Genomic DNA, 26372 nt, shown 5'->3' on the forward strand with positions numbered 1-26372 from the left:
TTCACTTTCTTTTTACCCCATGATGGAACCCCAGTCTGTCTAGGTCTTTGATAATTAGACGTTGATCTGAGCAAGTGAGTTTAGCCCTTGGTCTTGACCCACCTAGTAGACAATGAGGTTCAAGGAGGAGTTTTTCCAGAAAGGACATTCTGAGAAAGACATTTCCTAATGAGAAGAAGGTGTTCAGGGGGAAACGATCTGCTCCCGGCAGTCACCTTGCCTCCTTCTTCCTCTAATTGCAGTTTTGATATCCTTGGAGTTGCTGTACTCATCTTGTAGCCATGAAGGAGAAAAACCAAGACAATATCAAGTGCCAAGCCATAGGTCTGACACTGGCAAGCCTTTGAACCATTGAGAAACTGCCCACCAGTGAACTTCTTGTCATGTGAGTGAAACCAACTCCCTATCTGCTTAGGCCACCACTAGTAGCATATGTCCCTTTGGCTAAATGCATTCTTAACTGATAAAATCATAAGATTAGAAAAGGCAAACGAACTATCTGAACCTTTGCCTCTAGGACCCCAGTCTGATTCTCTTTCCTCTATGCCCCAACTAATTCTTTGTTGCTATCTTCCTTTTTTAAGGGACTCTGGTCTGAGTAATACCAAAGTAAGAAACGTCACTAGCATAAGAAAGCTGAGGCCTAACTGCTTCAAAACTGGGGAAGAAAAGGGAGACAGTCTCTGCTGAAGATACCTCTCAGTATTTTGAGAAATCAGAATCTTCCTGTGCATCCAAGTCAATGGTTTATGATCTACCTTCCTACTAGTGCATTTAAACAAATACTTAATTTCTACCCATAGTACTTCTATGTACAAAGTGGATGTGCTATTGACTTCAGGAAGAAAGGAAGTAGAAGATGGGAAGAAAACATAGAGGATTTATTCCACCTCCTGCTAACAGTCTTCAATGGTTGGGAAATGGATAGGACCAGGGATCTGGGCAAAAGTTCTCTAGGACAACTCTTCTTTGTTGACCTCAGCCACTTTTATAACATTTCTTAAAAGGCCACACAGCACAGTACAGATTAAAGACTTTGAGGAGTTACGGAGCAAGAAAATTATTGTTTACCTAGTGATCACAGATCTCTTTTACTGCTGGACAGCCACTGACAGCTCATAGATACAGTTTGAGAGACACAGCTCTAAACCAATCAAGTATGTACAGGAATGGGGATCTGTTGGGTGGATCTATTTTCATAAACTGACATAATACAATCTGACATGTCACTTTCTGGCGTAAAAACTCTCAGTGGCTTCCCACTGCCAAAAGGACCAAATCCAAAGTCTTTGGCATGGCAAACAGGTCCCTGTGAAATCTGATAATAGCCTAAATAGACTACTTTGTGACCTCAGATACAAGCAAAGGAGTTCCCATTCCCTGGCCATATACCCTGTGATGTTTACACTGCCATCTCTTTTCATATGCTACCTCCTAAGCCAAAAATGTCTCACTCCCTTCTTGGCCCAGGGCCTTCTTGCCAATAGAACAATTTAGGATTTATATCTTAAATACCAGCTCAAATGTCTTATCTTTATGACCCCTACTCTGATTTCCCAAAGTAGGCTGGTGGCTTCCCCTTTAGTGTTGTCAGTACTTATCTTTATTACTGCATTTATCATATTGTCACATGTCTGAAAACTCCTTCAAGTCACAGATTATGTGTTTTTTATATGTGGATTCTTTAAGTATCTAGCACAGCAACTCATTTAGTGTTTCATAAATATGTGCTTAATGAATGAATGAATGAACGGACACTCACCAACACTATTGTAACTCCAGAGCATATGGAAAAGGTTCTTAGCAAAGCTTGAATACAAACTAAGCCAATTCAGAATCTTAAAACAATTTATGTAAATCTAGTTTAATATAGAATTAGCCTGATCTCAATGTTCTGATTTCTCCCCAGCAGACAAGTTTCTCTAAACTGTGCTCTCTCTAAGTGTTGCAGAGGATATAAATTGAAGATGATTTCATAACATAAATAACCTCTTATGTTTCTGGGTCCAGTTTAATCAAAAAACTGCAAACAGAAAGGTCTCTAATAGCTCATGTGAAAGTTAAGAGTCGTTGTGTAAGATATATTGAGGGGGGAAATAAGGGAATGATGCATGCAAAGAAAGTTAATGACATAGAGGACATTTCTTTTCCAGGAAAGAATAGTACTCTCTCTTAAAGGGAACACTGCGCCTGTTTATTAAGGATTCTAGGCAGAGTATACCAAAGGAAGTTTTTCTACTATAGTATCAATGCAAATACGTTTAGCTCTGAGTTCTCCATTGAAAAGAAACTGAGATAAGGACATCCTTATACACTTAGCTTTATTTCCTAATGTCAGTGCTCCTAGTCTCAGAGCCAGGCCCATCTGTAAATCTGAGTATCTTCTGGAGTCATCAACAAGGCTAAGAAGACTCACTTATAATGAGTGATTTTTCCCAATATGTGTCCTGTTCCACAATCACTAATTGGCTACCTAGTATAAACAGTTTGTGTGGATACAAAGTTGTATAGGACTTATCTTGTCCCTGCTCTCATATTAGTGAGAAACATACATGAACAAATTTCCATGATGCAATGCGCTCTATGCTGTAATGCTGGTGCACACAAAGTATTGAGAGACCACAGATTTGCAAGCAATTGCTCTGGTTGGGTGAAGCTGGAACTGCCTCTTAAGAATTAGCAGGCATTCACCAGGGAGATTCAATGATATTCCTCACAGAGGGAATGACATTGGCATTTTATATAACCACACACTAAAAACATTTGTGGAATGAGTCAAGACTGATCTATCTATCTATCTATCTATCTATCTATCTATCTATCTATCTATCTATCTATCTATCATTTTATCTATCTACCTACCTACCTATCATCTATCTATCATCTATCTATCATCTATTATCTATCTATCTTTCTATTTATCTATCTAATCTGTTTATCTACCTATATTATCTAGAAATATTTATATTACATGAAAATACTGCTTAAAAATAAACACATCCTTTTCAAATAGTGAAGTATGAAAGTTAACTCTTAATTATGTCTTATGTGTTTGTCCAGCTCTTAAATGATCTAAGCCTTCTCTTCTCTGTGGTTCAGGATTTTATTTTCAAGTTCATCACTCTTCTTACTCCAGAGTGGACATGGAAATGTCCTGAACTTCAAATCAGTTCTTTCTGCTACTTGTTCTATCAGCTGATCTTAGTACAACCCATCTTCTTTTCTCTCTGTGTCCTACACACTGGGATTGAGTTCCCAAAGATGATTTCTTGGACTTCGTTGTTAGTATCCTTTTAACACTTTAGAATTTTGACCACAGCCTTGTGTTATATTCATTTGCTTTGTTAAATGTTCACCCTAAGTCAATTTGCCTATTCTGCTTCTTTTTCTTTTCTTCTTAAGTGGTGATGAATTAAAGGATAGAATTTCCCACTCCAACATAAACCTAAAGCCCACAAGAGAACGACATAAAAGCTAGAATTTCACAGGTTTAGGGCCCTCTATTCACCAGCAGATTACATTCATTTTAAGCACACGTGGGACCCACCCAGCAAAAAACACCAAAGTACACATTGGAAAAATTCCAGTGGATCTACTGTGGCACAGTAATGACCAAGTAGTGTGAGATCCTAGGTCTGTGATAAGCAGAATGTGACAAAAATCTGGTTCAGCTATTTCCTAAATGTCAGGTTTTGCCAGTGATGGGAAGGAAAAAGGAAGAAATGAAATGAAATAAAAGAAGAGTACTGCAAAGCAGCTAATTAAAACGATTCAGAGGACATAAATGCTAGAGTAATTTTGGACCCACCCTATCAGGCTGGTTTCAATGCAAATAGAGTGTTCCGATTTCTTCCTTCATTGGGAAGATATAATTAGCTCAGCTGCAACAGGGTGCAAGCCTGAGGCAGCCGTTTCCTGGTGCTGCCTGCTCCCCATGATGGAGGACAGCTGCCACTCACCCGTCCTGTGCCGGATTGCACAGAGCTGTGGTCACCTCACGAGCCTCCACAATCAGAAGGCTCAGGCTGCCAGTGGGACTGGTTTTTACTTAAAGGTAAGGGACACATTACTCCTCAATACAGTGGACTCCAGGCCTACTCGCCATCTTTCAGTATAAGATAGCTTTGGCTAATGCACAAATCCTCCCCCATTACTATGGTGGAAAGGATGGATAACGTAAGTGATGATGAGCTGCATCAGCTACAGCAGCTCATAACCTTGGAGGATACAGGCTTTTGGCAAAGATTGGAGGAGAATAAGGAAGAAAAGGCTCCTGTGAATGAGAAACCTGAACTGTAAGGAGAACACATTTCCCAGCTGCCGTGATGGAGCAGATAAAGAGACACCGTGGTGGGGAGGGGTTTAAAGCCAAGCTTATAGATGATGCAACAGGCAGATAACTAACATGAAAGCAAAGAGTGTTCTCGGAAATAGTCACTGTGAAACATTCTGGAGCTCACCTACAAACAGAGAGAATAGCTTCTGCTTGTCCATCTGATCAACTCAACGGAATTGATTCCACTGATAGTGCTTTTGATGTTTTAACATGCAAAAAATATTCTGCAAACAAGTTCCATGATGATAAATACCTTCATGGAACTAAGGTGAATCATCACTTTGAAATTTTAGAGAAGGCAAAATGGAAGTCACTCATTTCTTTGTTTTCCTAGTCTACTATCACATTGCCAGGTCTGACACTCCCTCACCCACCTTTTCCACCTATTAACTGAGGCCAGCATGAGGCTGGTTCCTTCTCCTCCTCAGTGGGAACAAACAACCAAGCGAACATTACAAACCCTGCAGCCACTGAGTAGTGACCAGGGAATGGGACAGGGGCTGAATAAACATGGAAACTGAAGCATACTTCTTAATGACTGGGATAGCTCCAAGAATATTTAACAAATAAAGGAACTGGGGATCATTCTTCTCTCCAATCAATTCAGAAGGAAGAACTTCAGGTTATGTCATCTAAGTGGAGGGTTTCTTTTTTAACAAATGATAAAATATGGTAGATACAAGTGACAGTGCTTTAATGTGTAAACAGCCAAGACGAACTCTTTATGTCCAATGTTGTTGCTATTTTGCTAGTATTTTACTTTTCAAATATTTAAAAATTGAGATATAATTTACATACCATAATATTTACCCTTTGAACATACATATTCAATGGTTTTTAGTGTATTTTCAAATCTACTAAACAACCACTATACAATTCCAGAATATTTTCATCATCCCAGAAAGAAATTTCATATCCAGTAGCTGTCACTCCTCATTCTCCATTGCCTCTAGCCCCTGGCAACTACTAATCTACCCTCTGTCTCTATGGATTTGCCTATTCTGAACATTTTATATAAATGAAATCATATAATACGTGACATTTTAGGCCTGTCTTCTTTCACTTGCCATAAGGTTTTTAAGGTTCATCTATGTTGTACCATGAATCAGTACTTCATTCCTTTTAATTTATAAATAATATTATACTGTACAGATTATGATATTTCTATTTATTCATCAGTTGATGTATACTTAAGTTGTTTTCACTTTACAGCTATTATGAATAATGCTTCTATTTCATCTGCATACAAGTTTTAGCATGAACATATGATTTCTATTCTCTTGGGTATACACCTAGGAGTGGAATTGCTGGCTTTATGGTGACTCTGTGGTCAACATTTCAAGGAACTTCCAAATTGTTTTCCAAAGCAGCTGCACCACTTTATATTCCCACCAGCAGTTTATGAAGGTTCCAATTTCTCCACATCCCTGGTAACACTTGTTTTTTTTTCTGTCTTTTTATTATAGGCATCCCAGTGGGTATAAAGTAATATCTCGTTGTGGTTTTGACTTACATTTCCCTAATGACTAATGATATTGAGCATTGCTTCATGTGCTTATTGGCCATTTGTATATTTTCTTTGGAGACATCTCTATTTAAATCCTTTGCCAACTTTTTAATGGGTGGCTTATCTTCAAACTGTTGAGCTTTTCAGTTTTTTAGAGGTTGTAGAAAAGGACATTAGATTCCACCTTGTTCTGTTCTGGCTTTAAAAATAAAGCATAACTTTATAGATTTGGATAATGATATGGTTACAAACAATTATTGGGCACTTACTTGGGGCTAGGCACCCTGAGACCTTGGTTAACTTATTGCTAAAGAGAATGCTGTTGCTTGGGTCACATGTTTCTCCTTTAGAGGCTCATGAAGATCAGCAAAGCTTTCCCTTAGTAAAGCACCATGTCCTTCTCCTGAGACAGGGAGATGCTCCCATCCCAACCTCCCACCAAGGAAGCAGAGCTAACAAACGAGACGTATCCGTTGGTTAAAAACACTGCACCCCTCTCCATTTTAGATATCTAGAACAAACGAGCCATTCTTAGATTCAGGACAGGTGCTTTAAAGCTCCGTGTTGAACACTTGAAGTTAAAACTATGCTCATGTTTTCTAAAAATACAGAAAGAGAATTTTTTTAAATTTGGTCTCTAATCCTTTTTGCTCTGCAAAATGTGGACAATATTTATGGAGGTAACAAAGGAAAAAAACCTCAGAAAATGATCTACAGAAGACTATACATCAAGGCAATGGATTCATTGTCTTAGAGCAGTGATTTTCAGAGTTTTTCATCTTATGGCACACATAAACTATTACTAAAATTCTGCAGTGCACCAAAAGATATAACTTTTGCTGACCTGATAATAAAATAGGGGCAATTTTGATTCATTCACACTGAATCACTATTATTGTATTGGCTGTTGTCATTTTTTTATTTGATGATATAAGGGAAGAGAGGTCAGTGCCCTGACTAAATAGTCAGCTATTGCATGTTTTCAAAACGCTTGCACTCTAGCAGGGTAGCTTGGTTGGTTAGAGTATCGTCCCAATATGCAAAGGTTGCAGTTTAATTCCTGGTCAGGGCACATACAGGAACAAATCAATGTTTCTGTTTCTCCTTTTCTCTAAAATCAATCAGTAAATTAAATAACTGAATAAATAAAATGTCTTGTGACACACCAGTGTGCTGTGGCACATTGGCTGAAAATCACTGTCCTAGACTAACTGTGGCGAAGTTGGCTCAGCTAAAGTGCAGAGGCATTGGGGGTGAGTGAAACTGTGGTGAGAACTATGGGGAAAGCCTGAGAAGGCTCCTCCTCAAAAAGAAATCATCAAGGGCAGAGCAAAGACGAAGGCAGGCATTTTCTTCACCAGTCCTACCTTATTATGAAAGTCAAGCTATACATTTTATCTTCTTAGGCTATACACATACAGCACATTTAGCACATTTATTCCTTTCATTTCCTATTCTCTTCTTCTCCACTTGAAATTCCCAGAAAACAAGAAAACTAAACTGAAAGTTTGAGGTGGTAGAACTTGGACTTTCACTCTCAATATCATGACTTCAAGGTTTCCAGAAGGATTTCTTTTCTCTCATACCCAAGTCCCAAGGTCTCAGCTAACAAAACTAACATGCCAAAGGGCCCAATTCTTGGTAATCAGTGGATTTGCATTATTGTCTGTAACTCTATCCCTTCGTGCTTCTAGTGGCAGAACCCCAGGTAGGCTAGGTGGGACTCTTCAGAATCAGACGGGATGGAACTTCTCACATCCCACCAAGATGGCCACCAGCTAATCCACTTTCAACCAAGATAGAGCTGTGTGAGAACTTTCAAGATCTGGTGTACTATTCTTTCTGTGAACAAGTACATCTTTGGTCAAATCTCAAACAAGTGCTCCAAACATAATTTCAAAGAATCAAGTACAAAACTCCAAATCCTTTAACCTCATGCCCTCCAGGAATTTCCCAAGCCCCCAGGTTTCCCTGGCAAAATTCTCAGGCTGAAGACTTTACTCACGGGGACATCACACACTGCCCTGAAAAGCCATGGAAAGAGAAGCATAGGTGTTGTGGACTGAACTGTGCGCTCCCCAAATGTGTGTGTTGAAACCTTAACCCCCGGTACCTCAGAATATGGATGTATTTGGAGATAGGGCCTGGAAGAGCTGATTAAGTTAAAATGAGGCCATTAGGATGGTCAGACTAGCGTTCTCATAAGAAGAGGAAATTTAGACATGCAGAGAGACAGCTCGTGCACGCACAGAGGAAAAACCATGTGAGGACACAGAGAGAAGGTACTGTCTGCAAGTTAAGGAGAGAAACCTTAGAATAAACCAAAGCTGCAGTCAACTTAACCTTGGACTTTGAGAAAATAAACTTCGGTTGTTTAAGCCTCTTGTCCATGGTACTTTGTTATGGCAGCCCTAGCAAAGTAATACAACCAGGGACTCCCAGGGAAGCAGGGCTCCGGGGTCACCTGGAAGGCGCAGCCACTCACCCTGTAGTAGTCAGTGCTGTATACATCCCGGGACATTCCGAAGTCCCCAATTTTCACCAGGAGGTTCTCGCCAACCAGGCAGTTCCGAGTGGCCAGGTCTCGGTGCACGAAGTGCTGGGACGCCAGGTAGACCATGCCCGCTGCAATCTGCTGGGCGATGTGCAGCATCTGCGACTGCGTCAGCTCTGTCGGCGGGTTGCCTTCAGCCATCAGCACGGCGTCAGGTCCGTGTGCCCTGCAGAGAACATGGAAGGAGTTGGCTGCTGCTGGAACACTTTGCTTGGAGGGGCCTTTTGCCCCCGTCAGTTGCTGGTGCTGAAAGATGCTGCCGAACTCAGCACAAAGAGGAGGGAAAGATGCTTCACCCATGTTTATACTTCAAAGCACCCCAGCTTCAGTTCTCAGGGAGTCTAGAATTCCCAGGGCCAAGTGGGCCTGGATGGTACCCCCTCACCCCCAACATACAGACTTGTTCATGTTTTAGTGGCTTCAGAAGTATGCTGGGGTCAGGCACTGACCAGAGACCCTGACCTAAAAAGCAGTAGGTAGCTGAAGCTAAACAACCAAAAAACCAACAACAAAACCAAAATAGGGAGGGTGCTCAGCTGCCTACAGCAATGCCATCGAGCTCTCCCTCCCACCACATGCTATGGCTGAGCACTCCCCACCCAGGACGATCCCTCCAGAGCGCCCACCAGGGCCAGAGCTGGCACCTATGGCCTCTCCGAGTCCACCTCTGCAGCTGGGCATGGTTTCCAAGCTGCCTTCAACTATCACAAGCCCAACTCAGCAGAATCCCAGAGCATCCTTAGCTTGTCCATTCATTTCCTGTGAACAACACCATCTCCTTGTGCCCCCTGACCTCTAGCTCAACACACTCACTGGCGACAGACACATAGGAGCGCTCCTTTGAATCACCCCACCTTTATTCTTTCATGGGGGCAAGTTTAATTATTTATACTTTTTGAGGGGGTGGAGGGTAGAATATGATATTTTATATCTTCTCTTTCTCTTATCTTACACACCAGCTTTTTCCCAGTTGTAGAATGATTCAAGGAAGTGATTTTCAACCTTTATAATCTCATGGCACACATAAACTAATTACCAAAATTCTGCACCATACCAAAACATATATTTTTTTTGCCAAGAAAGGCTATAATTTTGATTTATTCATAACAGATTGCTATTGTGTTGGCTGTAGTCATATTTTTTTATTTGACAGTTTAAGGGAAAAGAGGTTAGTGCTTCTGACTAAAATAAATATTACATGTTTAAAAAAAATTCTTGTGGCGCAACTGGTTGAAAATCAGTGATTTAAGGTATGTAACACTGGTAGGTATTTCAGGGAGGGGAGGGTCCCAGCATTAGGATACACAATCAGTTCCAGCAGTCCCCACTCAGGAACCCTACGCGAACCAACATTGGTGTCACTGCCCCTGGTGGCCTGAGGGGGCGCTGCAGGGCAAGAAATAAAAGCCTCATCACGGGTTTCCTCCTTCCCCATGTCAGTGCCAATGACATCTCTTTCCAGAGAGTTTGAGGCACAAAAAATAAATGTAGAAGATTTTAAATGAATTTGAAAGTGGTGCATATACCACCAGGATTCCAGAGCTGTACGAGTATTTGAAAATAAGAGAGTCAGAATTCTCCAAGAACCCTCATCCGGTGTTGCCCCTCCCCTCACCCACCAGTCCCACCTCAAACGAGGTGAGTTATCTCAAATATAGGCATTTACTCGCTGTCCATCACAGATCCAGCCCACAGGATTCCCCCTTTCTTGGATTTCCAAAGCATGCTGTCATCTGATCTTGTTCTCGTGTTCTCAGAGAAGAAGCACTGGACAGAAGGTAGAAAGTTTCCCAGTCTCAGTGGTGTCTAGCACCATGATCTGGGGAAGCCTTTTAACTTCTCCAGTGTGTGATTTCCCCTTAGTCAGAAATACAAAAGGATATTATGCTGTATGATCATTTAGGTCCCCTCTATCTCTAGCCATTTGATTGAACCATTCCTAGGGACAAGCTTCCTGTTTTCTTTGCATGTGGCAAGACCTAACACATTTATTTCACTTCTACTCAAACCGCAGTTCCTGACCTCCTCTTGTTCCTCCCGACACTGAGGAGCAATAGCGGGACATGCCTTGGGGATCTCTTCTGCTCAAAATCTCTGGCTGGAGCAAGAAGTCTTGCAGGACAGCAGGCAAGGCTCTGGGTATCAGAATTGAATGTGAATCCTGTCCTAAGGCACTAGCTCTGAGTCAGGGTGAGCTACAGAACTTGTCTGGACCTGTTTCCTCATTCTGTGAAGTGGAGACTCTGACTGCACCTTCCCAAGCGCACACTGAGGTGAGGAACAATGAAGTTGCTTTTTTGGCACCTTTCATCAAAAAGCCAGACCTTTACTCCTCCACCCCTTTTTTTTTTTTTTTTTTTTTTTTTTTTTTATTAATTTTAGAGAGGAGAGACAGAGAGAGAGAAGGGGGAGGAGCTGGAAGCATCAACTCCCATATGTCCTTGACCAGGCAAGCCCAGGGTTTCAAACCGGCGACCTCAGCATTTCCAGGTTGACGCTTTATCCACTGCGCCACCACAGGTCAGGCCCTTTTATGTTTTTGTTGTCACAAATTACCCCTATTTATGCTGTCAGCTCATTTCCAAATTGCAGTAGCTATTGTCTTCTTCTCTTTCTTAATGTTTTTGTCTCCTTTCACCTTTATGCAAAGAGCAAAGGGGGTCTCACATATATGGTGACTGTGGGTGGCAAATACACAAACAGTATACAGATGATGTCTTTATCAAATTGTACACTTGATACCTACACAATTTATTAACTAATGTCATCCCAATAAATTTAATAATTTTTTTGTTTACAAAAAAACCAGAGAAAGGCTTTGCCAACAAAGATCCTCTTTACAAAATAAATGGAGCTGTGATGTGACAACAGAACTTTACCCTTGGGGCATTTCTTTTTTGTGATTGGCCTGTGACAGCATTCTTAGCGATTCCACAGGACTGGCCCTACCCACCTCACTAAAGGTTACTCAGGCCCAACCTTTCCCAGCACTAAGACGCGAGGGAAAGTAATTATGTTTTCACTCATTACAGGAGCCGAGCTCTTATGTGACCTCAATACCAGGAGAAGGACCGAGGGCAGCACATAAACCACGAGAAAGCCTGAAATACCCAAGAGAATCCAGGACACGATGAAATTTTCATAGATTTAGTGCAAAGAGTGAAGTAAGTTGTCGATTTGCCACAGACCCTTCTAAGAATCTGTCCATTGCAAAGACTCCAGGGAAAAGGAAAAGACAGAGGCCAGTGCAAAAGGCCACCTCTGCACAAATCCCCTTCCTCAGCTCCACACTCAGTGGGCGCCAGGAAGCTGGCAGCCCTCCAAAGCCTTCTGCACTACTGCCGCTGTGTGTGGGGTGAGGCAGGCGCCTGCTGGTTTCTGAGTATCTGAACAAGCCTCCTTCTAATGGGAGGAGCCTCCAGATGCTTCCCTTCAGCAGAAAGTCCCTCTGCAAATAGAGGGCAGATGAGTCTCCTAAACAAGTTTTAAGAAAAGCATAAATAAAGTTAACACAACAGCCTTCTGTTTCACTCCCTAGGTTACCCTGAAGTTCTTGGAAGTAAAAACGTATCTCTTTCAGGACAACATGCTTCAAGAGCAGAAAAAGCACCATCAGCACCCTGGCATGGAGAGCAGGAAAGCTCAGCCGGCTTCTGACCAGGGAGGCTGCTCAGCCTTCCCAGGCTTGCACTCTTCCCGTGTGGGTTAGGGTAGGCACTCAGCCGCACTGTTCTGGCTCTGGAATCCCATAGCGCACCACTTTCCTTCTGATCTTTTAACAGGCACCACAAGGGGAAGTACTGCAGTGGTGAAAAACTATGGGTTTTGTTCCAGAGGCTGTGGGTTTGAATCTCAGCCTTGTAACTCACTAGCTGGGTGGCTCAGTTGCTTCAACTATAAAATTAGAACGATGGTAATAATAGTTTATAAAGTTTATGCAATTTATAACAGTTAAAATAGTTAGAAAGGTTCCATAAACATCAGTTCTTATTGCTTGAGAAGCCTTTTATCTTTTCCTCCTTAGAAGGAAATTCTGGGAAGATTTTACGCGGAGAAATTCTAATCTCCTTGAAAACAACGTCTGTGTTTTCCCCCTCATTTCCCAGTCAACCTCGCAGAGGCCTGGCCATGTGGGTACTCAGTGGATGCCCTCTGGATGAATGAAAAGAGTGGGAAGAAAACAGAAGGCATCTGTCTTCATAGGGCAGTGCCAGTGACTTTGGGAAATATTCATGGCACTTTAAGGGCTGGGCTCCCTTTCAGAGAGAGACGATAGACTGTTCATAGCACAGTATTGCACCCGAGATTCCGATTCTTGGCATGGAATACCTCTTGTTCCCAGAGTTCAGTAGATTCTGAAATTGAGTCAAGGAAGTTTCCAATAGCTTCATGCCCTATGCAAGATGCCAAGGGAGAACCAGGTGCCTGCTAGTTTTGGAAGGCAGGAAGGAGAGCTCGGGGGAGGTTGGTGGAGCTAAAAAGGAAAGAATCAACACACACACACACACACACAGAGGTGCATCTTTATATGTACACACACAGTCTGAATTTACAAAAGCATTTAATTGTATTCAGGTGAGAACATGTGGATTTATTATGCTATAGTTTTTGTAAAACACCATTTTTAATTAAAGAAGTAGCCTAGAGCATGAGAACAAGGAAAAAATATTCCTATGAGCAGCTAGGCCTCAACCAAATGTAATCCCCTTTTCTCCTTTCACATTAGGTCTGGCAAGACGATGTGCCAGAGCCACCATCATATATCACCACCAGCTGATAGGAGTACTCTCCTACCAGCTACAAGGAGAACTTTGCTGACACTGGCTAATGCAGGATTAGGGTGATTGTTTCTGAACACCGTGAATTGGCTCCACATTCCTAATCTCACCTGGCATTCCATCACCCACACCATCAGAGGCAAAGCAGAGAAAGGGGACCTGTCCCAGCAAAGGAGAACCAAGTTACACATGTATTCATGAGGCTAGAGATGGTGAAAGTGATCCAGATGGCCATGTGATCCTATTTCCAAACACAGCAGTGCACTGTCCCTTCTATTGTCTTATCTGTAACTCACTCGTTACCCACACTGCGCAGTTTCTGAACCTTCCAGTAACTTCAGGAAGCTGCTGGCACCGATTTCGGAGGAAAGCCCACTTCCGCACCCACGGAAACCAGAGGGGAACTGAAGTGTAGGTGTGGCCATGACTGGAAGGTATAATAAATGTCCCAGGAAAATGTGGCAGAGAAGAAGAGTGTGGGGCATTTATCAATTACCTCCCATCACCACAGTCATGAATGACACTAGCCCTTTAAGTGGATAATATCACACCCTTTTTTACACATAAGGAAAACAAGACCAGCAAGGGAAGGTGCAAATTGGTTACCTGCCCCTAACATCGTGCCTATTCCTCCTAAATTATACCATCTCCCAAAAATCACAGGCAGCACATTTACTAAGCTTTGCAAGCTGTCCAACCTGAGGGGCAGCTCTCTTAGAAAGAAAATAGCCAGTGAGCGCCAGCCATGACTTAGGAGGCTCTAACCCAGGCTGTCTGAACCATGAGGCCTCCTCCCACCTCAGGCCCACCTCCTGCCTCCCCCTTTCTCACCCCACTGTACCTGAGGAACTTGTTCAGGTCCCCGTGTTTCATGTACTCGAAGACCATGATGAGCGGGTCGCCCTCCACGCAGACACCGTAGAACTTGACAATGTGCTCATGCTGGAGGTTGGTCAGCAGCTCTGCCTCGCGGTGGAAGTCCTTGCGGGCATTGTCACTAGCGTCCTTCAGCGTCTGGGGGTGAGGGGCAGGGAGGGGAGAAAACAGCATGTCGTAAATGAAGGACACCAAAGGGAAGGTTGCATGGAGAAGGCATTCCTTCAGTGTGCCCTAAGGTTCCAGGACAGGATGGAAGTTCAGCTCATTGATGACATGAAAAATTGGGAAATGGCCTAATTCCTGAGGAAATGACACTTGTATTAATAAGAGGAAAAGCCCCTCATGAGTGCGCAGAGCATTACAGCGAACAAGGCACCTGCACAGAAGATAGCTCATTAAGTCAGAGGCATGTGCGTTTTAGCGCCTTCATCCCTTTTGACCCTGGTCTGGACTCAACTACGATCAGACTTTCCCATGTTGGCGACTGATGCGCTTTTTAGGATGTTATGTGTACTTCCCCTCTGCTCATTTAACCCTTTAAAGAGTTTATCGTTTTGAAATGGTGGAGAGAAGGGTACAATAAGCTCTCATGTACCCATACTGCAGCTTTGAAAATGACTCTTTTGGCAGCTTTATCATGCAGCCCTCTAACAACCGTCTCCCACTGGTGCCCAGGTGCACTGTTGGCTCTGGAAAAGTGATGCTTCCAAGGTGAAGACGTCCAGGTGCCTTTTGTTCTCAGCTCAGACTACTCTGACCCTGATGTGTCATAGCAGGGCAACACTGCCTATGATGCCACAAACAAGAGTTGAGCTCTTATCCTCTGCCAGTCACTGAGCCATGGCTGTGGTGGCATCAGGAAGACACGGACCCAAATCCCAGCCTCGGGCACTCAAACCCAAATAGGGAGATAAGTCCCATATGTTATTTTTCACAAGTCAAGCTTAAAACACGATATCCTAAGTGAACCAGCTCCTCCGCATCTCTGTCCAGCTCAATCTCTTCTTGACACGCCTCTCTTGAAATTTAGGCTTCCACCTTGTGAAATGTCTGGAGCTGCCCAAATGACACCAGGCCATGCTTCCCTGTTTCTGCACATTTCATCCCTCTGCCTGGAATGTGTGTGCATGTGTGTGAGAGGGAAAGAGGGGGAGAGAAGGAGGAAGTGAGGGAGAGGAGAGAATGTCACATAGTATGGTAGAGGGATAGATTGGGAGAGAAGACAGGAGACAGAATTTTCCTTTTGGGGGGGACACCTAACTGACAGAGTTAACAAGGATCTAATATTTCTATTCCCCCAAAGCAAACTACTATAAGAAGAGTCTTCACCCTTAATTCAATTTCAAAAGCTGTGCTTCAGTAACATTTTAAGATCTAAGGGAGAAGATTTCACTATTCATGGGGCAAATGCATCTCACAGGCCTCATCCTACATGCCCATCCATTTTTGCATGTTGGATTCTTTCTCTAAATTACGATTCAATTCTATTTTAAGAGATTTAGAAAATATGGTGGTAACGAGCTGGGAAAAATCATCTTTTGAATTTGGCACTCTAAGGACAGAGTTTTTCTAAGGGTGGAGCCACAGCCAGACAGCAATCAGAAGTTGGAAAGCTCCTGCTATCAACCTTATTTGTAAAAACCATCTCTGTTTCAGTACCACGGCTGATTGTCATTTTACTCAATTAAGGGAGGCTTGGCTGGTTCTTGGAGTTTCTTGGCAAAGGACGTGAGGTGGCAGCCTCCCTCCCTGACAATTCCTTCCACTTGTTTATTTTGACAGGCATGTTTGCCCCATCATTGAGCATTGCTATTTTCTTATTCCTAGTGTCTGCTTTGTAACCTCATTTCTTCTTATTTTCCGTGAATTCTGTGACACTCCAAAGCTGCCATCCTTTCTGAGAACATTCTCAAGGGAAAGGTCTCATCCAGAGCTCGTGAGCTGCTGCCTGCAGTACACATTGATTCAGAGCCGGAAGAATGGAGTAGCATGAAAATGAACTTCAGCAAAGAACTGAGAAGTTACTAAAGTAAAATAGAAGAAAGATAAAATTAACACTCATCTGACATGCTTCAGTAAAATAATAAAGCTAACATGAAGCTAGTAGTAGAAGCAAGAGAGCTTATTTGGAATCATTGTATTATTGGATGTTGTAGGACATGACAAACGATTGTGCATTTCAAAATGAATGTGGTTTAGGACACACAGGGTAAAACAGAGATGGTGCTATTTTCTTTATAATAATGCTCTTCTAGTCTTTTCTGATACTTTTTAAAGATCATAGAAACAGAATTAATGTGAAAGATTTTTTAAAAAGAAGAGATGATTATGGTAAGACCTCACTAGGCCCAGGCCTACCACCATGTTTAAAACACAGATAACAATGGGTAAACTCCTATATAAGGCAATCAAGATGCATAAGAATGTTTGATACCATCCCTAAGTTCTTCTGGGTCAGGATCATTGGGTCATGATCTGCTGTTAATGGAGACTCTTACTTATCTGATATCATCTACTCTAGACCTATACTATCCAAAATGCAAACCAACAGCCACATGTGGCTGGTGGCCATTTGAACTATGACCAGGCCAAATTGAAATGTGCTGTGAGAGTAAAATGCACACCAGATTTTGAAAACTTGGTATCAGTAAAATATCTCATTAATATTTTATATTAATATGTTGAAGTAATAATATTTAGATATGTTGAGTTAATGAAAATATATTAATAAAATTAGCTGTACCCATTTTTTTCTTTTTTTATTGTACATACTAAAAAAATTTTATTTATTTATTTATTTTTGTATTTTTCTGAAGCTGGAAACAGGGAGAGACAGTCAGACAGACTCCCACATGCGCCTGACCGGGATCCACCTGGCACACCCACCAGGGGCGACACTCTGCCCACCAGGGGGCAATGCTCTGCCCCTCCGGGGTGTCGCTCTGTTGTGACCAGAGCCACTCTAGCGCCTGGGGCAGAGGCCAAAGAGCCATCCCCAGCACCTGGGCCATCTTTGCTCCAATGGAGCCTTGGCTGAGGGAGGGGAAGAGAGAGACAGAGAGGAAGGAGAGGGGGAGGGGTGGAGAAGCAGATGGGCGCTTCTCCTGTGTGCCCTGGCCGGGAATCGAACTCGGGACTTCTGCACGCCAAGCTGATGCTCTACCACTGAGCCAACCGGCCAGGGCCCATACTAAAAAATTTTTAAATACAAATGTGGCTTACCTACATTTGTGGCTTACATTATACTTCTGTTGGACAGCACTGTTCTGTAAAAACCACCTTGCTGAGCTGTGAATAGGTCAACCTACTTCTTGGGAATGCTAGGAAACAATGCTAGACCGAAACAGAACGAAGGCAGACACCCTTCCAATAAGGCTCCTACAGGCATACGTACTTAGAGTAAGCCATTGTCACAATGTTGCATGATTCTTCTAACTTTTGGGTCTCCTCTAAAGAAAGGTAGAGGAAGCCTCTAATAAATTCTTATTAAAAGTGAACTTTAGAAGAGTATATTTTAATAAATTTAGAAATAGGAATTTCTTGATAACAAAGAAAATCTCAGAAATTCAGGAGAGTACAATAGGTGACTCTACCACATTCTTACAAATGTAAAAGTGAACTAAACTATTGTAAGGAAATAATTATGATCACAAACACTCAGACAGTATTCACTATGTACTATAAACTAACACTCAGTGCATATCAACTCAATCATATATAGCTGGCCTCTACAAGAACTTTAATTATGTATCAAGTGACAGCCTCAAATACAAAATTCATAGGGAGGGTGTTGATTGCTGTCATATTTATTTTCACAGCCATGTTGTCTCTAATGGTGCAGAATCTAACAGGTCAACCATCCAGTGAGAAACATGAGGCTAAGTTCTAATTCACATACTTTAAAACACTTACAATAATTTGAGGGATAAAATTGACTATTTATGTATGCATATTATATCAAGTTGCATACTACAAATACTAAGTCTTTGAGAAATATGAAACTAACTCATAGAGAAATATTGACTCAAAAGAATGAATCAGAAGTTGGCCTCTAATAATGGACAACTGCAATATAGTTATATGCTTTAAATACACCAGTATCCAATTGTCTGAGACAATTTCACCCAGGCATCCCCAAACTATGGGCCCCCCTGAGGCCATTTATCTGGCCCCCTGCCACACTCCGGGAAGGGGCACCTCTTTCATTGGTGGTCAGTGAGAGGAGCACTGTATGTGGCGGCCCTCCAATGGTCTGAGGGACAGTGAACTGGCCCCCTGTGTAAAAAGTTTGGGGACCTCTGATAGCTGGTGGAGCATGTACTGTGTGGCTCAATCAGGAGTTGGGCTATCATGTAAAAGGCATTAAAAAGCAGCACTGCTACTGCAGTGACTATGTCCCAGAGATGCAAGGGTGTGAAATGAATCCTCCAGCTCTGTTTGGTACCAGATGAATCCTCATTACAGTAAAATGTATCGTTTTGGTTTTAACATTTCTGAAAAAATGGAAATAAATTGGAGATAAGCCAGGAAAGAAGGTTAACAAGACAAATTAACAAGACAAAAAACAGATCTCCCATCAGAGGTTAAAAGTTGAAGTTACTGGGACTTAATAACTGGAGCCTCCCTGACTCAAGTGCAGGAGGGATTCTTACAAGGCAGTGTCACTGTCCATCCTACAGTACATGTGGGCACACACGTGTGTATACACATACACACAACACACACATCAGGGAAGAATGTACTTACACTGAAGAACAATAGAAATCAATTAAGCAATGTCTGGACCATAAGGATGATTTAGCCTTTTAACAAGCCACTGTGAAGAATTCTACAATTTCTGTTCCTAGAGATGTATAAAAAATGGGAATGGAAAGAGACCTTGCATGGGTATGTGGGGTATGGGGGCATGATGTGGGGGGGTGTCGAAGGTGTTATATTAAGTGGGACACTTGAAATCATGTTACCACAATAAATTAAAATTTTTTTTAAAATAGTAATCAAAACAATTTTTTAATTAAAAAAAGATGGAGTTGATAGTACTTTCTGCAACATTATGTCTTGTTAAGGTTGATGAACAATATTTTTAGGGTACACTGACAAGTGTTCTTTTAAATACACTCATCTTGTTACCATCCATTTCCATTTTGCAGGAACAAGGTTTCACATGCTGATGTGAATGGAGAAGTGGGGACAAAGCACAGGAAGAAGGATGAATAGGAGAGGGGGTCCCATTAATCAACATGTGAGTACAGATATGATGACTGTCACACTAAAAAATAGAAAGACAAAAAGGAAATAGCCATCAATCTTAGAAAGAAACTTGCCTGAGAAGAGCACTTCAATTGACAAATGCTTGATGTACTCTCCCCTTTATGAATTGTTTCACTAATACAGAGTTGGAGAGAATGAGCTTTCCTTTTCAAACCCTTTTCTGCCCTTCAAGATATTCTGAAACAACTGGCTTTAGTGACTTCTTTCCCATTGGTGGCCTCATCTGTGCCAAGTGACCAGCTTGGATGGCAGGACAACAGGTAGGTGGTCTGGCATGAAGACTGAGTGAAATAACATAGTATTGTCCTTGTTGAGGAATGTGAATGTGAGTAATAGAGACCATATGAGCAGCAGTTGGTATGGTGGCAGTGGTCAAATGTCAGAGAACAGCAGAGGCCAGAGGCAGCTGCCTACATTAGCAGGGAAGCCTACAGGATAATCCCTGATGTCTCTTGCTGAGAGGGTAAAGAAGGGACAGTCATAGGGGTATCTCAAATCCTGAGTGAACTTTTGGATCCCAACTGTTCCAGTCCCAGTGAAACCTAGCAGTCCTGCAGTTCTTACTTGCTTTTGGCCACAGCATATCTAATATCCTTTTGGGAAACCAATGTCCCACATTTAGTCATGTGTGTTGAGTAAGGCTGACTCAATCTTGCATTTCCAAGAATATGCATGTGCCTTGGGGCCTAGAAAATCAAAATATTTTCTTGGCCATAGGGCCTAGTGACAACTAACCGCAAGCCAGTAGGAGTCAGCCCTCGGGCTTCCACATAATTGTTGGGAAAGAAGAGCTCTCTTTTGGGTTTCTAGGATGGCAGTATCTAGGCTCAGAATCATTACTGCCAAGGCTTTACCATAGTATCAGAAGAACCTGCTTGAGAATGCAGTCAATCTAGAGGGTAACAGAGCCAAGACAAAAAGATTGTAGGTAAATAGATGATAGATAGATGATAGATAGATGATAGATAGATAGATAGATAGATAGATAGATAGATAGATAGATAGATAGATAGATTCCTTGGATCTTGTACTGCAGGCAGCCAGGATACCAGCAGCAAGATTTACCAGTAGCTTGAGCCAATAAATTCTCTTCTCTGTTTAAACCAGCTTCAGTTGGTTTCCAATAAGCATTATACTGCTCTTCTTATCAAAGTTAATTATGATGCTTTCCTGAGGCCAAAGTCCTCACTCCGGGATCCAGTTTTCCTTATTTTCACCTATTCCTTTGAATTACATTTTTACTTGGAAAATATGAAAGTGTTTCTTATCCTTACATACAAATAAGCACAATTAACACACTCTTTTGTATTATTTGATAAGTGGTATTGTGTTGAATTTTTCAATTTGGTTTACCGGGGCAGGTGTAAAATTTAATAAATAAAAGTGTGGTGCACAATGGGCATTAGACTGATGAGAAGGCCTGAGTTTTAGACCTAGGTCTGACATTAAATGACCTTGTTCAAGCTGTGTGACTTTGGGTAGGTCATTAATCTTCTTTGGGTTCCTGTTAACTCACTGGCAAAATGTGTGAGTTAAGCTAAAGAGTATCAGTAATAGCTCTACATATCTGTACAGTGATTCAATGATTTTAAAAATGATTATTAGATTATACTGTTCCATACATATTCTCTTTACAGTTCTTCTCAGTTATGAAATTCTATGCCTATCAATAGCTCATCAAATTATTTCTTTACTTAGAAATGCCAACTGCTAACTCTACTTTTTTACAGTTCATCCATCCCTTTATTCATTTAACAAGTATTTACTGCCTGTTACTACATATTAGGCCATGTGTGCTAAAAGACATTGTTCCCGCCCTCAAGAATGTGCCACTCTAATGGAAGAGACAGACATTCACGCAGTTGATTAAATAAGCCCACAAACACAAATATAATTAACAACCCTGACAGATGCTATAAAGTACAAGTATAGATGTTTTAATATCATATAATAAGGGAGTCTGGCCTAAATGGGGAGCAGGCAAGAGGAGGTCTCCCCAAAGAAGAGGACCTTGAACTGAGATCTGATAGATTAGCGGGAATTGTGTGGACCAAGGTGCTGGGCTAGGGCCCTCCAGACATGGACCAGCAGCTATGTGTTGAATGGTACTGTGGCTGCTTCATGGTAATGTGTCAGAAGGTATATCCATCAACTCTTCCAAATTCTTGGTGAAGAAAATCATCATTATTTTCTCTGCTAACAAAAAGATATTCAGAAACATGAAAAGCAAACATTCTAAGTTAGATCCCAAAGAGAGTGCCCACTGCACTTAGATGTCACCACTTCTCATTTGTCAAGTATTCCTGTGCAGCACCTTCCGCCCACTTTAACTCACACCTCGACGGAGTCACTTGACTGCCCTGGATCTTGGTTCTTTTATTTATCGAACAAAAGACTTGGATTGTATAAGTGATTTCTAAGGTGTCCCTCATATTTGGCATTTGATGTTTCTAGAAATACACCTGAGTTAGTGGAGAGGGGAGAAGTGGCCATCAATTCATCAACACTTGTGGCTGTATTTAAAAACAAAAATCAGCATGCATTCCTAATGCAAAAAGTGTTGTAGAAATAGTAACTACTGAAACACGGGTTGGATAGAGCCAAAAATAGCTGGTGCATCCAATGCAAAGGAACTGTAGTGAAGCGTTTCCTCGACAATTGAGGCACCTAACGGTAAAGTGACTCATTTTCATCAAATGCTGGTCTCTCCACTTCTCATCCTCTCTATGGGTTCTTCTATTGTAAATCAGTGTAAAGGGAAAAATGGTTGATAAATCCATTTCAGAAAAAGAAAAAAGGTCATTCAAAAATGTTAAGAAAAGGGCAAGCCAATCGGTTGAATCCAAACAGTGGGAGAAGCAACCTCAGCCTTCATGTACCCTGGAGTGCTCTGAATGTGCCTTAGGATCACTTCCATCTAAAACCGGTTCCTGTGGATCCCTCAAACTCTTAAATCATTTGGAGCAGGCAACACCAGAATTTACAGAAACCTGACATCTGTCAGTCTGAATGCAAAGCCTTGGATTTCAAACCAGTCAGCTCCTTCTAGAAAAGGAAAAAGGACAATAGCTGCTATTTCTTAGCATGCATAATCAATGCTGTATGGGTTGCTAGGCAACAGGCAGAAAGACTGTCAAACATCCCTGGGTGTCTCCAATGGCAGAAGAGCAGCCCTGGCAGCCACTCTTCAGAGGTGACAGGCTGTGCAGGCTCTGGAAACTGTGTCCAGTTGGTTTCGTTCCTTAGAAAAATCCCTTTATTCTAGACAACACTGAACCATAGAATCTTCCTTCCAGGCTCATCACATAGTCTTTGAACACACTTCCAATCTGCCCACAGCTCTAAAAAAAGCAGGTCAGGCTGGTGAAAGGTAGCTCCATGAAAGATCCATGTGTTATTTTAATCCAATTCATCCTGGAGTCTGAAATTTTGACTTGTTTCTTATATGGCTGCAGTCTCTGGATCCCAAAAAGTTAAAATGAGCATCTTCTCAGAAGTTTGCAGTCACTCTAGCAAACATAAACAAAGTCTCTGATTTCACCAAAAATGAACATTCAAGGTCAGTGAGATGAGACTTCTCATATGTGCAACCTTGAAGTTGGAATGAATTTTTGTGCTGTAAGCATTTTGTCCTCTACTTGAGATAATAGTTTCATCTGAATTTCAAGCAAGGGACTAGCAAAGAGGAGAGGTCAGGTTTTGAGAAAGGGGCAAATCCATTTTCTTGTTTTGTTTTGTTTAGTAGTGTTGATTAAACAGCACATTCCTTATAGATCATTAATTTGCAAACACTTATTTGGCAAAGTCAAAAAGAGCATGAGGACGAGGTTCTGAGTTTGGGTCAAGATAGGATTGGGGCTATGATTGCGATTTAAACCAGAGAGAAGGTTTGCTAAGAGTGGCGATGAGAGATATACCCAGGTGGATGCACGCTGTGGGAAGGACAACTGGGCACACAGTACTGTCACTGGCTAATCCTTCAGCATTACTAGCCCAAATCCTGATGTCCTATCTTAGCATGTGTTTGGGAAGAAATGGAACATATGAGTTGAGGGTGCCCTGGATTTAGCTATGCCACACCCTCTCCTTAACAGCATTATGAGAAGTACAGAGAGGCAGGAACAGAATAAGGAATGACAGTAAGATAAAAGTTATACCAAGAAATTTTGTGCATTTATGCTGACATCTGGCTGAGGTCTCTCAGTGACTCCTACACTGTCACCTAGGATTCCCTAATCTCCCAGGATTGTCTCACATTCAAAGCCTCTCACCCTGTGGGTACCATGAAGTGAATTCGAGTCTGAAGGCCCGACTTAGCTCCCTGGTGGCCCCAAGGAGAGGTGGGAAACATGGGCCCAGAACCCAAATCCACGGGCTTCTGTCTCCGCATCTCTAACACATGGCTAGATTAGAATTAAATGTTCCCTAAACTTCTTCCAGTTCTAACATTTTATCAGTCGATGAATCTATAAAAATAGAGGCACCTTTTGGTCTTATTTATCCAAAGAGGGGGAAAAAATAAGATAGAAGAAAGCAAAGACTGCAGATTTAACACTGCCAAATGTTCTGAACATTGTGTGCTTAAAAAATAACAAACCTTTTGAGTAAATGAAAGAAAAGATGAAGCAATAGCAGCAGCAGGGATTAAACATCCCCAAGTCACTGCAGAACTCCTGACACCTTGACCCGCTTGACCTCATCTTTCCCATGTGTCTCTTTTCCTCTCTTCTCTGTCTCACCTTCCATTTGCCTATCTCAGTGAGATAATGTTTACTTGATAGCTATTACATTTATCATCCCTAGAAAGGTCTGACCTTTCTTCACCCCAAAGTGCAGGCTTTAGGAGTCTTTCCTGAGAGTCTAGGAGCACCGATGCCACTCAGGTTACTTACTTTTGATGACAAGACGAGCAAATGCACAGTTTAACAGAAACTGTGTTTAGTTTGCTTGATGGGTAAATTCAAGAATAATTTTATCTCTCTCCTCAGTTACCCATTTTGTATATACTGAAGTATTTTAATGCTAAGTGTAACAGTAAGAGAGTATACATTTGATTTTTAAAAATTAAATTGACCCGTTATAACCAGTAAACAAATGCCATTCAGACAAATATTCTGTGTTTGGCAGAAACAAAGAAACAAACAAAAACCCACAAAATTCAATCATCTTCTATGAACTCAATAAGCTGCATTTTGTTACATTGGCTATGTCCATATTTATTTGCCACTTAATTAATTTTATAAAGATATGCCTCTCTTAAGTGTTTTACATATGTTATTTAATAACTTGAGGTTTTTTTTTAATTTTGACAATGCACTTGTAAAGGATCTACAGAGTCTTTTGTGTTATTTTGTTAATTCTTGTGTTTCAGAGAACTCAGTGAAAATTTTACTCCTTTTATAATGTTTATCTTATTGAAGACCAGATCTTCACTTTGAGTTTCTGAGAAAATGGATATGATAGAGTACTTTCAGGTTTTTTTATTTGGGTAAAACCTTGTATCTGCTGGGGAGGCAGAATCCACAAGAAATGCCATCCACCCCTGGATGAAATTTTGCCTGCACTGTACCAGATCCTAGGGCCTTGGAAACATTTGGGAGGGACAAGGTAAGGTATAACAAGGTCTCAGTGGAATAGTGGCTGAGAGAGGGAGTGAACTCCACAGTCTCCCTTCTAGAACCCCAACATGAGACAAGGTCCACTGGAGCTGGGCATAGGAACCAAGCAATCCAAGGAGACTGACTGAGCCTCCAAGACTTAGGCTGGTTGAATTCTGTCTGACTCCACCGATCTTCATGCAGAATTTAGTTAAAACTGACTTGGAAGAGTAGCTCAGAGTTATTCACAACCTGCAGACTGGTAGGTTGCCCCTAAAAAGAATCTTCAACAGTTGGATGGGCCCCAAAAAGCCTTCCCATTCAGTTAAAAGAATTTGAACATATCTTTCATAGCGGACATAATTTGCTCCTGAATTGGCCACTAAAATAAAATAAAGTAACACTTCCGCACATTACTGTGACTGTGGACAATGAATGAGACATTCTGGAGTGTTCTCTTACCTTCACTGCCACCAAGATCTTGTCCTGCTCAGGACAGAGGTTATAGCATTCAGCTAGGAAAACTTTTCCAAAGGCTCCTTCGCCTAGCTCCCTTTTCAGAACAATGTTATGTCGCTTGATGTGCTGAACAACTGTAAAACAAACACAGAATGGAGATTGGAATTGAAACACGCAGAGGTGAGGCGGAGGGCGGGGGGTCAGGGGCCCGTCCTGAGCTCTTCTCTGCACACAGCAAACCAAAGGAGAAGCCCCGTGTCCATCCTCACGGTCCACATCAAATGGCTGCGAGGCAGCTGCACCAGCTCGCTCTTCAGAGCTCATTCATTGCTGTTGATAGAACTAAAGTAGTGACTTAGCTGTTGGCTCCAGAGGGTCATTAATGGACTTCACAGATTGGGAAAGGGGAGAAATGAGAAAGAAGTGGACCTTAATGGCAGGCCTCTTACAAGCCAGATGCTTTGCATATATTTGCTAGTTGTGTGTCTAGTGGGGTGGAATGGTGAAGAGATAGCCAGGAATCCCTAATTCTTTGTTAAGCTGCGCAGACTCCTGAGGGAGGAGAGGCTCAGAAGACAGAAAGAGAACATGCAAGATTGCATTGTGAATTAGAGCTCTGTCCTCACCCCAGCTCTGGCCTACTGGGGAGTGGGCTAGACCATGGGGGATCCTCAGTCATCTCCTTTGTGTCAGGTCAGAAGTTTTTAGACTTCACTAAAAGGCTGCCTTTTTTGTTCCCCTTCTAAGATTGTGCCCTAGTCTTGGCTCTCCAAGGCGAAGAAGAGACAAGAGTAGATGCCTCTGCGAAAGAGCATGTCTCTCCCCTCAGTATGGAGCAGCACAGGCCCTTGTCACTCATCCGTATGCCTTTCTGGGGAGCAAGGCAGGAGGCAGTCAAAGGTTCTTTGAAGTCCATTCGCTGCGAGGTGGAAAACAGAGCAATGAGGAGCGCGGGTGGAGAAGCCCAAAAGGAGACTGGAGAGGACAAAAC

The 26372-nt window shown here is 42.0% G+C and overlaps 1 protein-coding gene across 6 annotated transcripts in view; it reads right to left on the bottom strand.

Annotated features, from left to right (window-relative positions):
• The window catches only part of NTRK2 (neurotrophic receptor tyrosine kinase 2), a 363188-nt gene that overhangs the window by 61668 nt on the left and 275148 nt on the right, over positions 1 to 26372 (bottom strand). For all 6 annotated transcript variants that reach the window (XM_066256974.1, XM_066256972.1, XM_066256973.1 and 3 more), the window contains 3 exons: positions 25385 to 25515; positions 14017 to 14189; positions 8329 to 8563 (listed from right to left, as the gene is read on the bottom strand). In XM_066256974.1, the coding sequence (XP_066113071.1) occupies positions 8329 to 8563; positions 14017 to 14189; positions 25385 to 25515 (539 nt within the window). The remainder of the gene's footprint in view (positions 1 to 8328; positions 8564 to 14016; positions 14190 to 25384; positions 25516 to 26372) is intronic.

Source organism: Saccopteryx bilineata, chromosome 2 (genome assembly GCF_036850765.1).
Source record: "Saccopteryx bilineata isolate mSacBil1 chromosome 2, mSacBil1_pri_phased_curated, whole genome shotgun sequence".
Lineage (NCBI taxonomy): Eukaryota > Metazoa > Chordata > Mammalia > Chiroptera > Emballonuridae > Saccopteryx > Saccopteryx bilineata.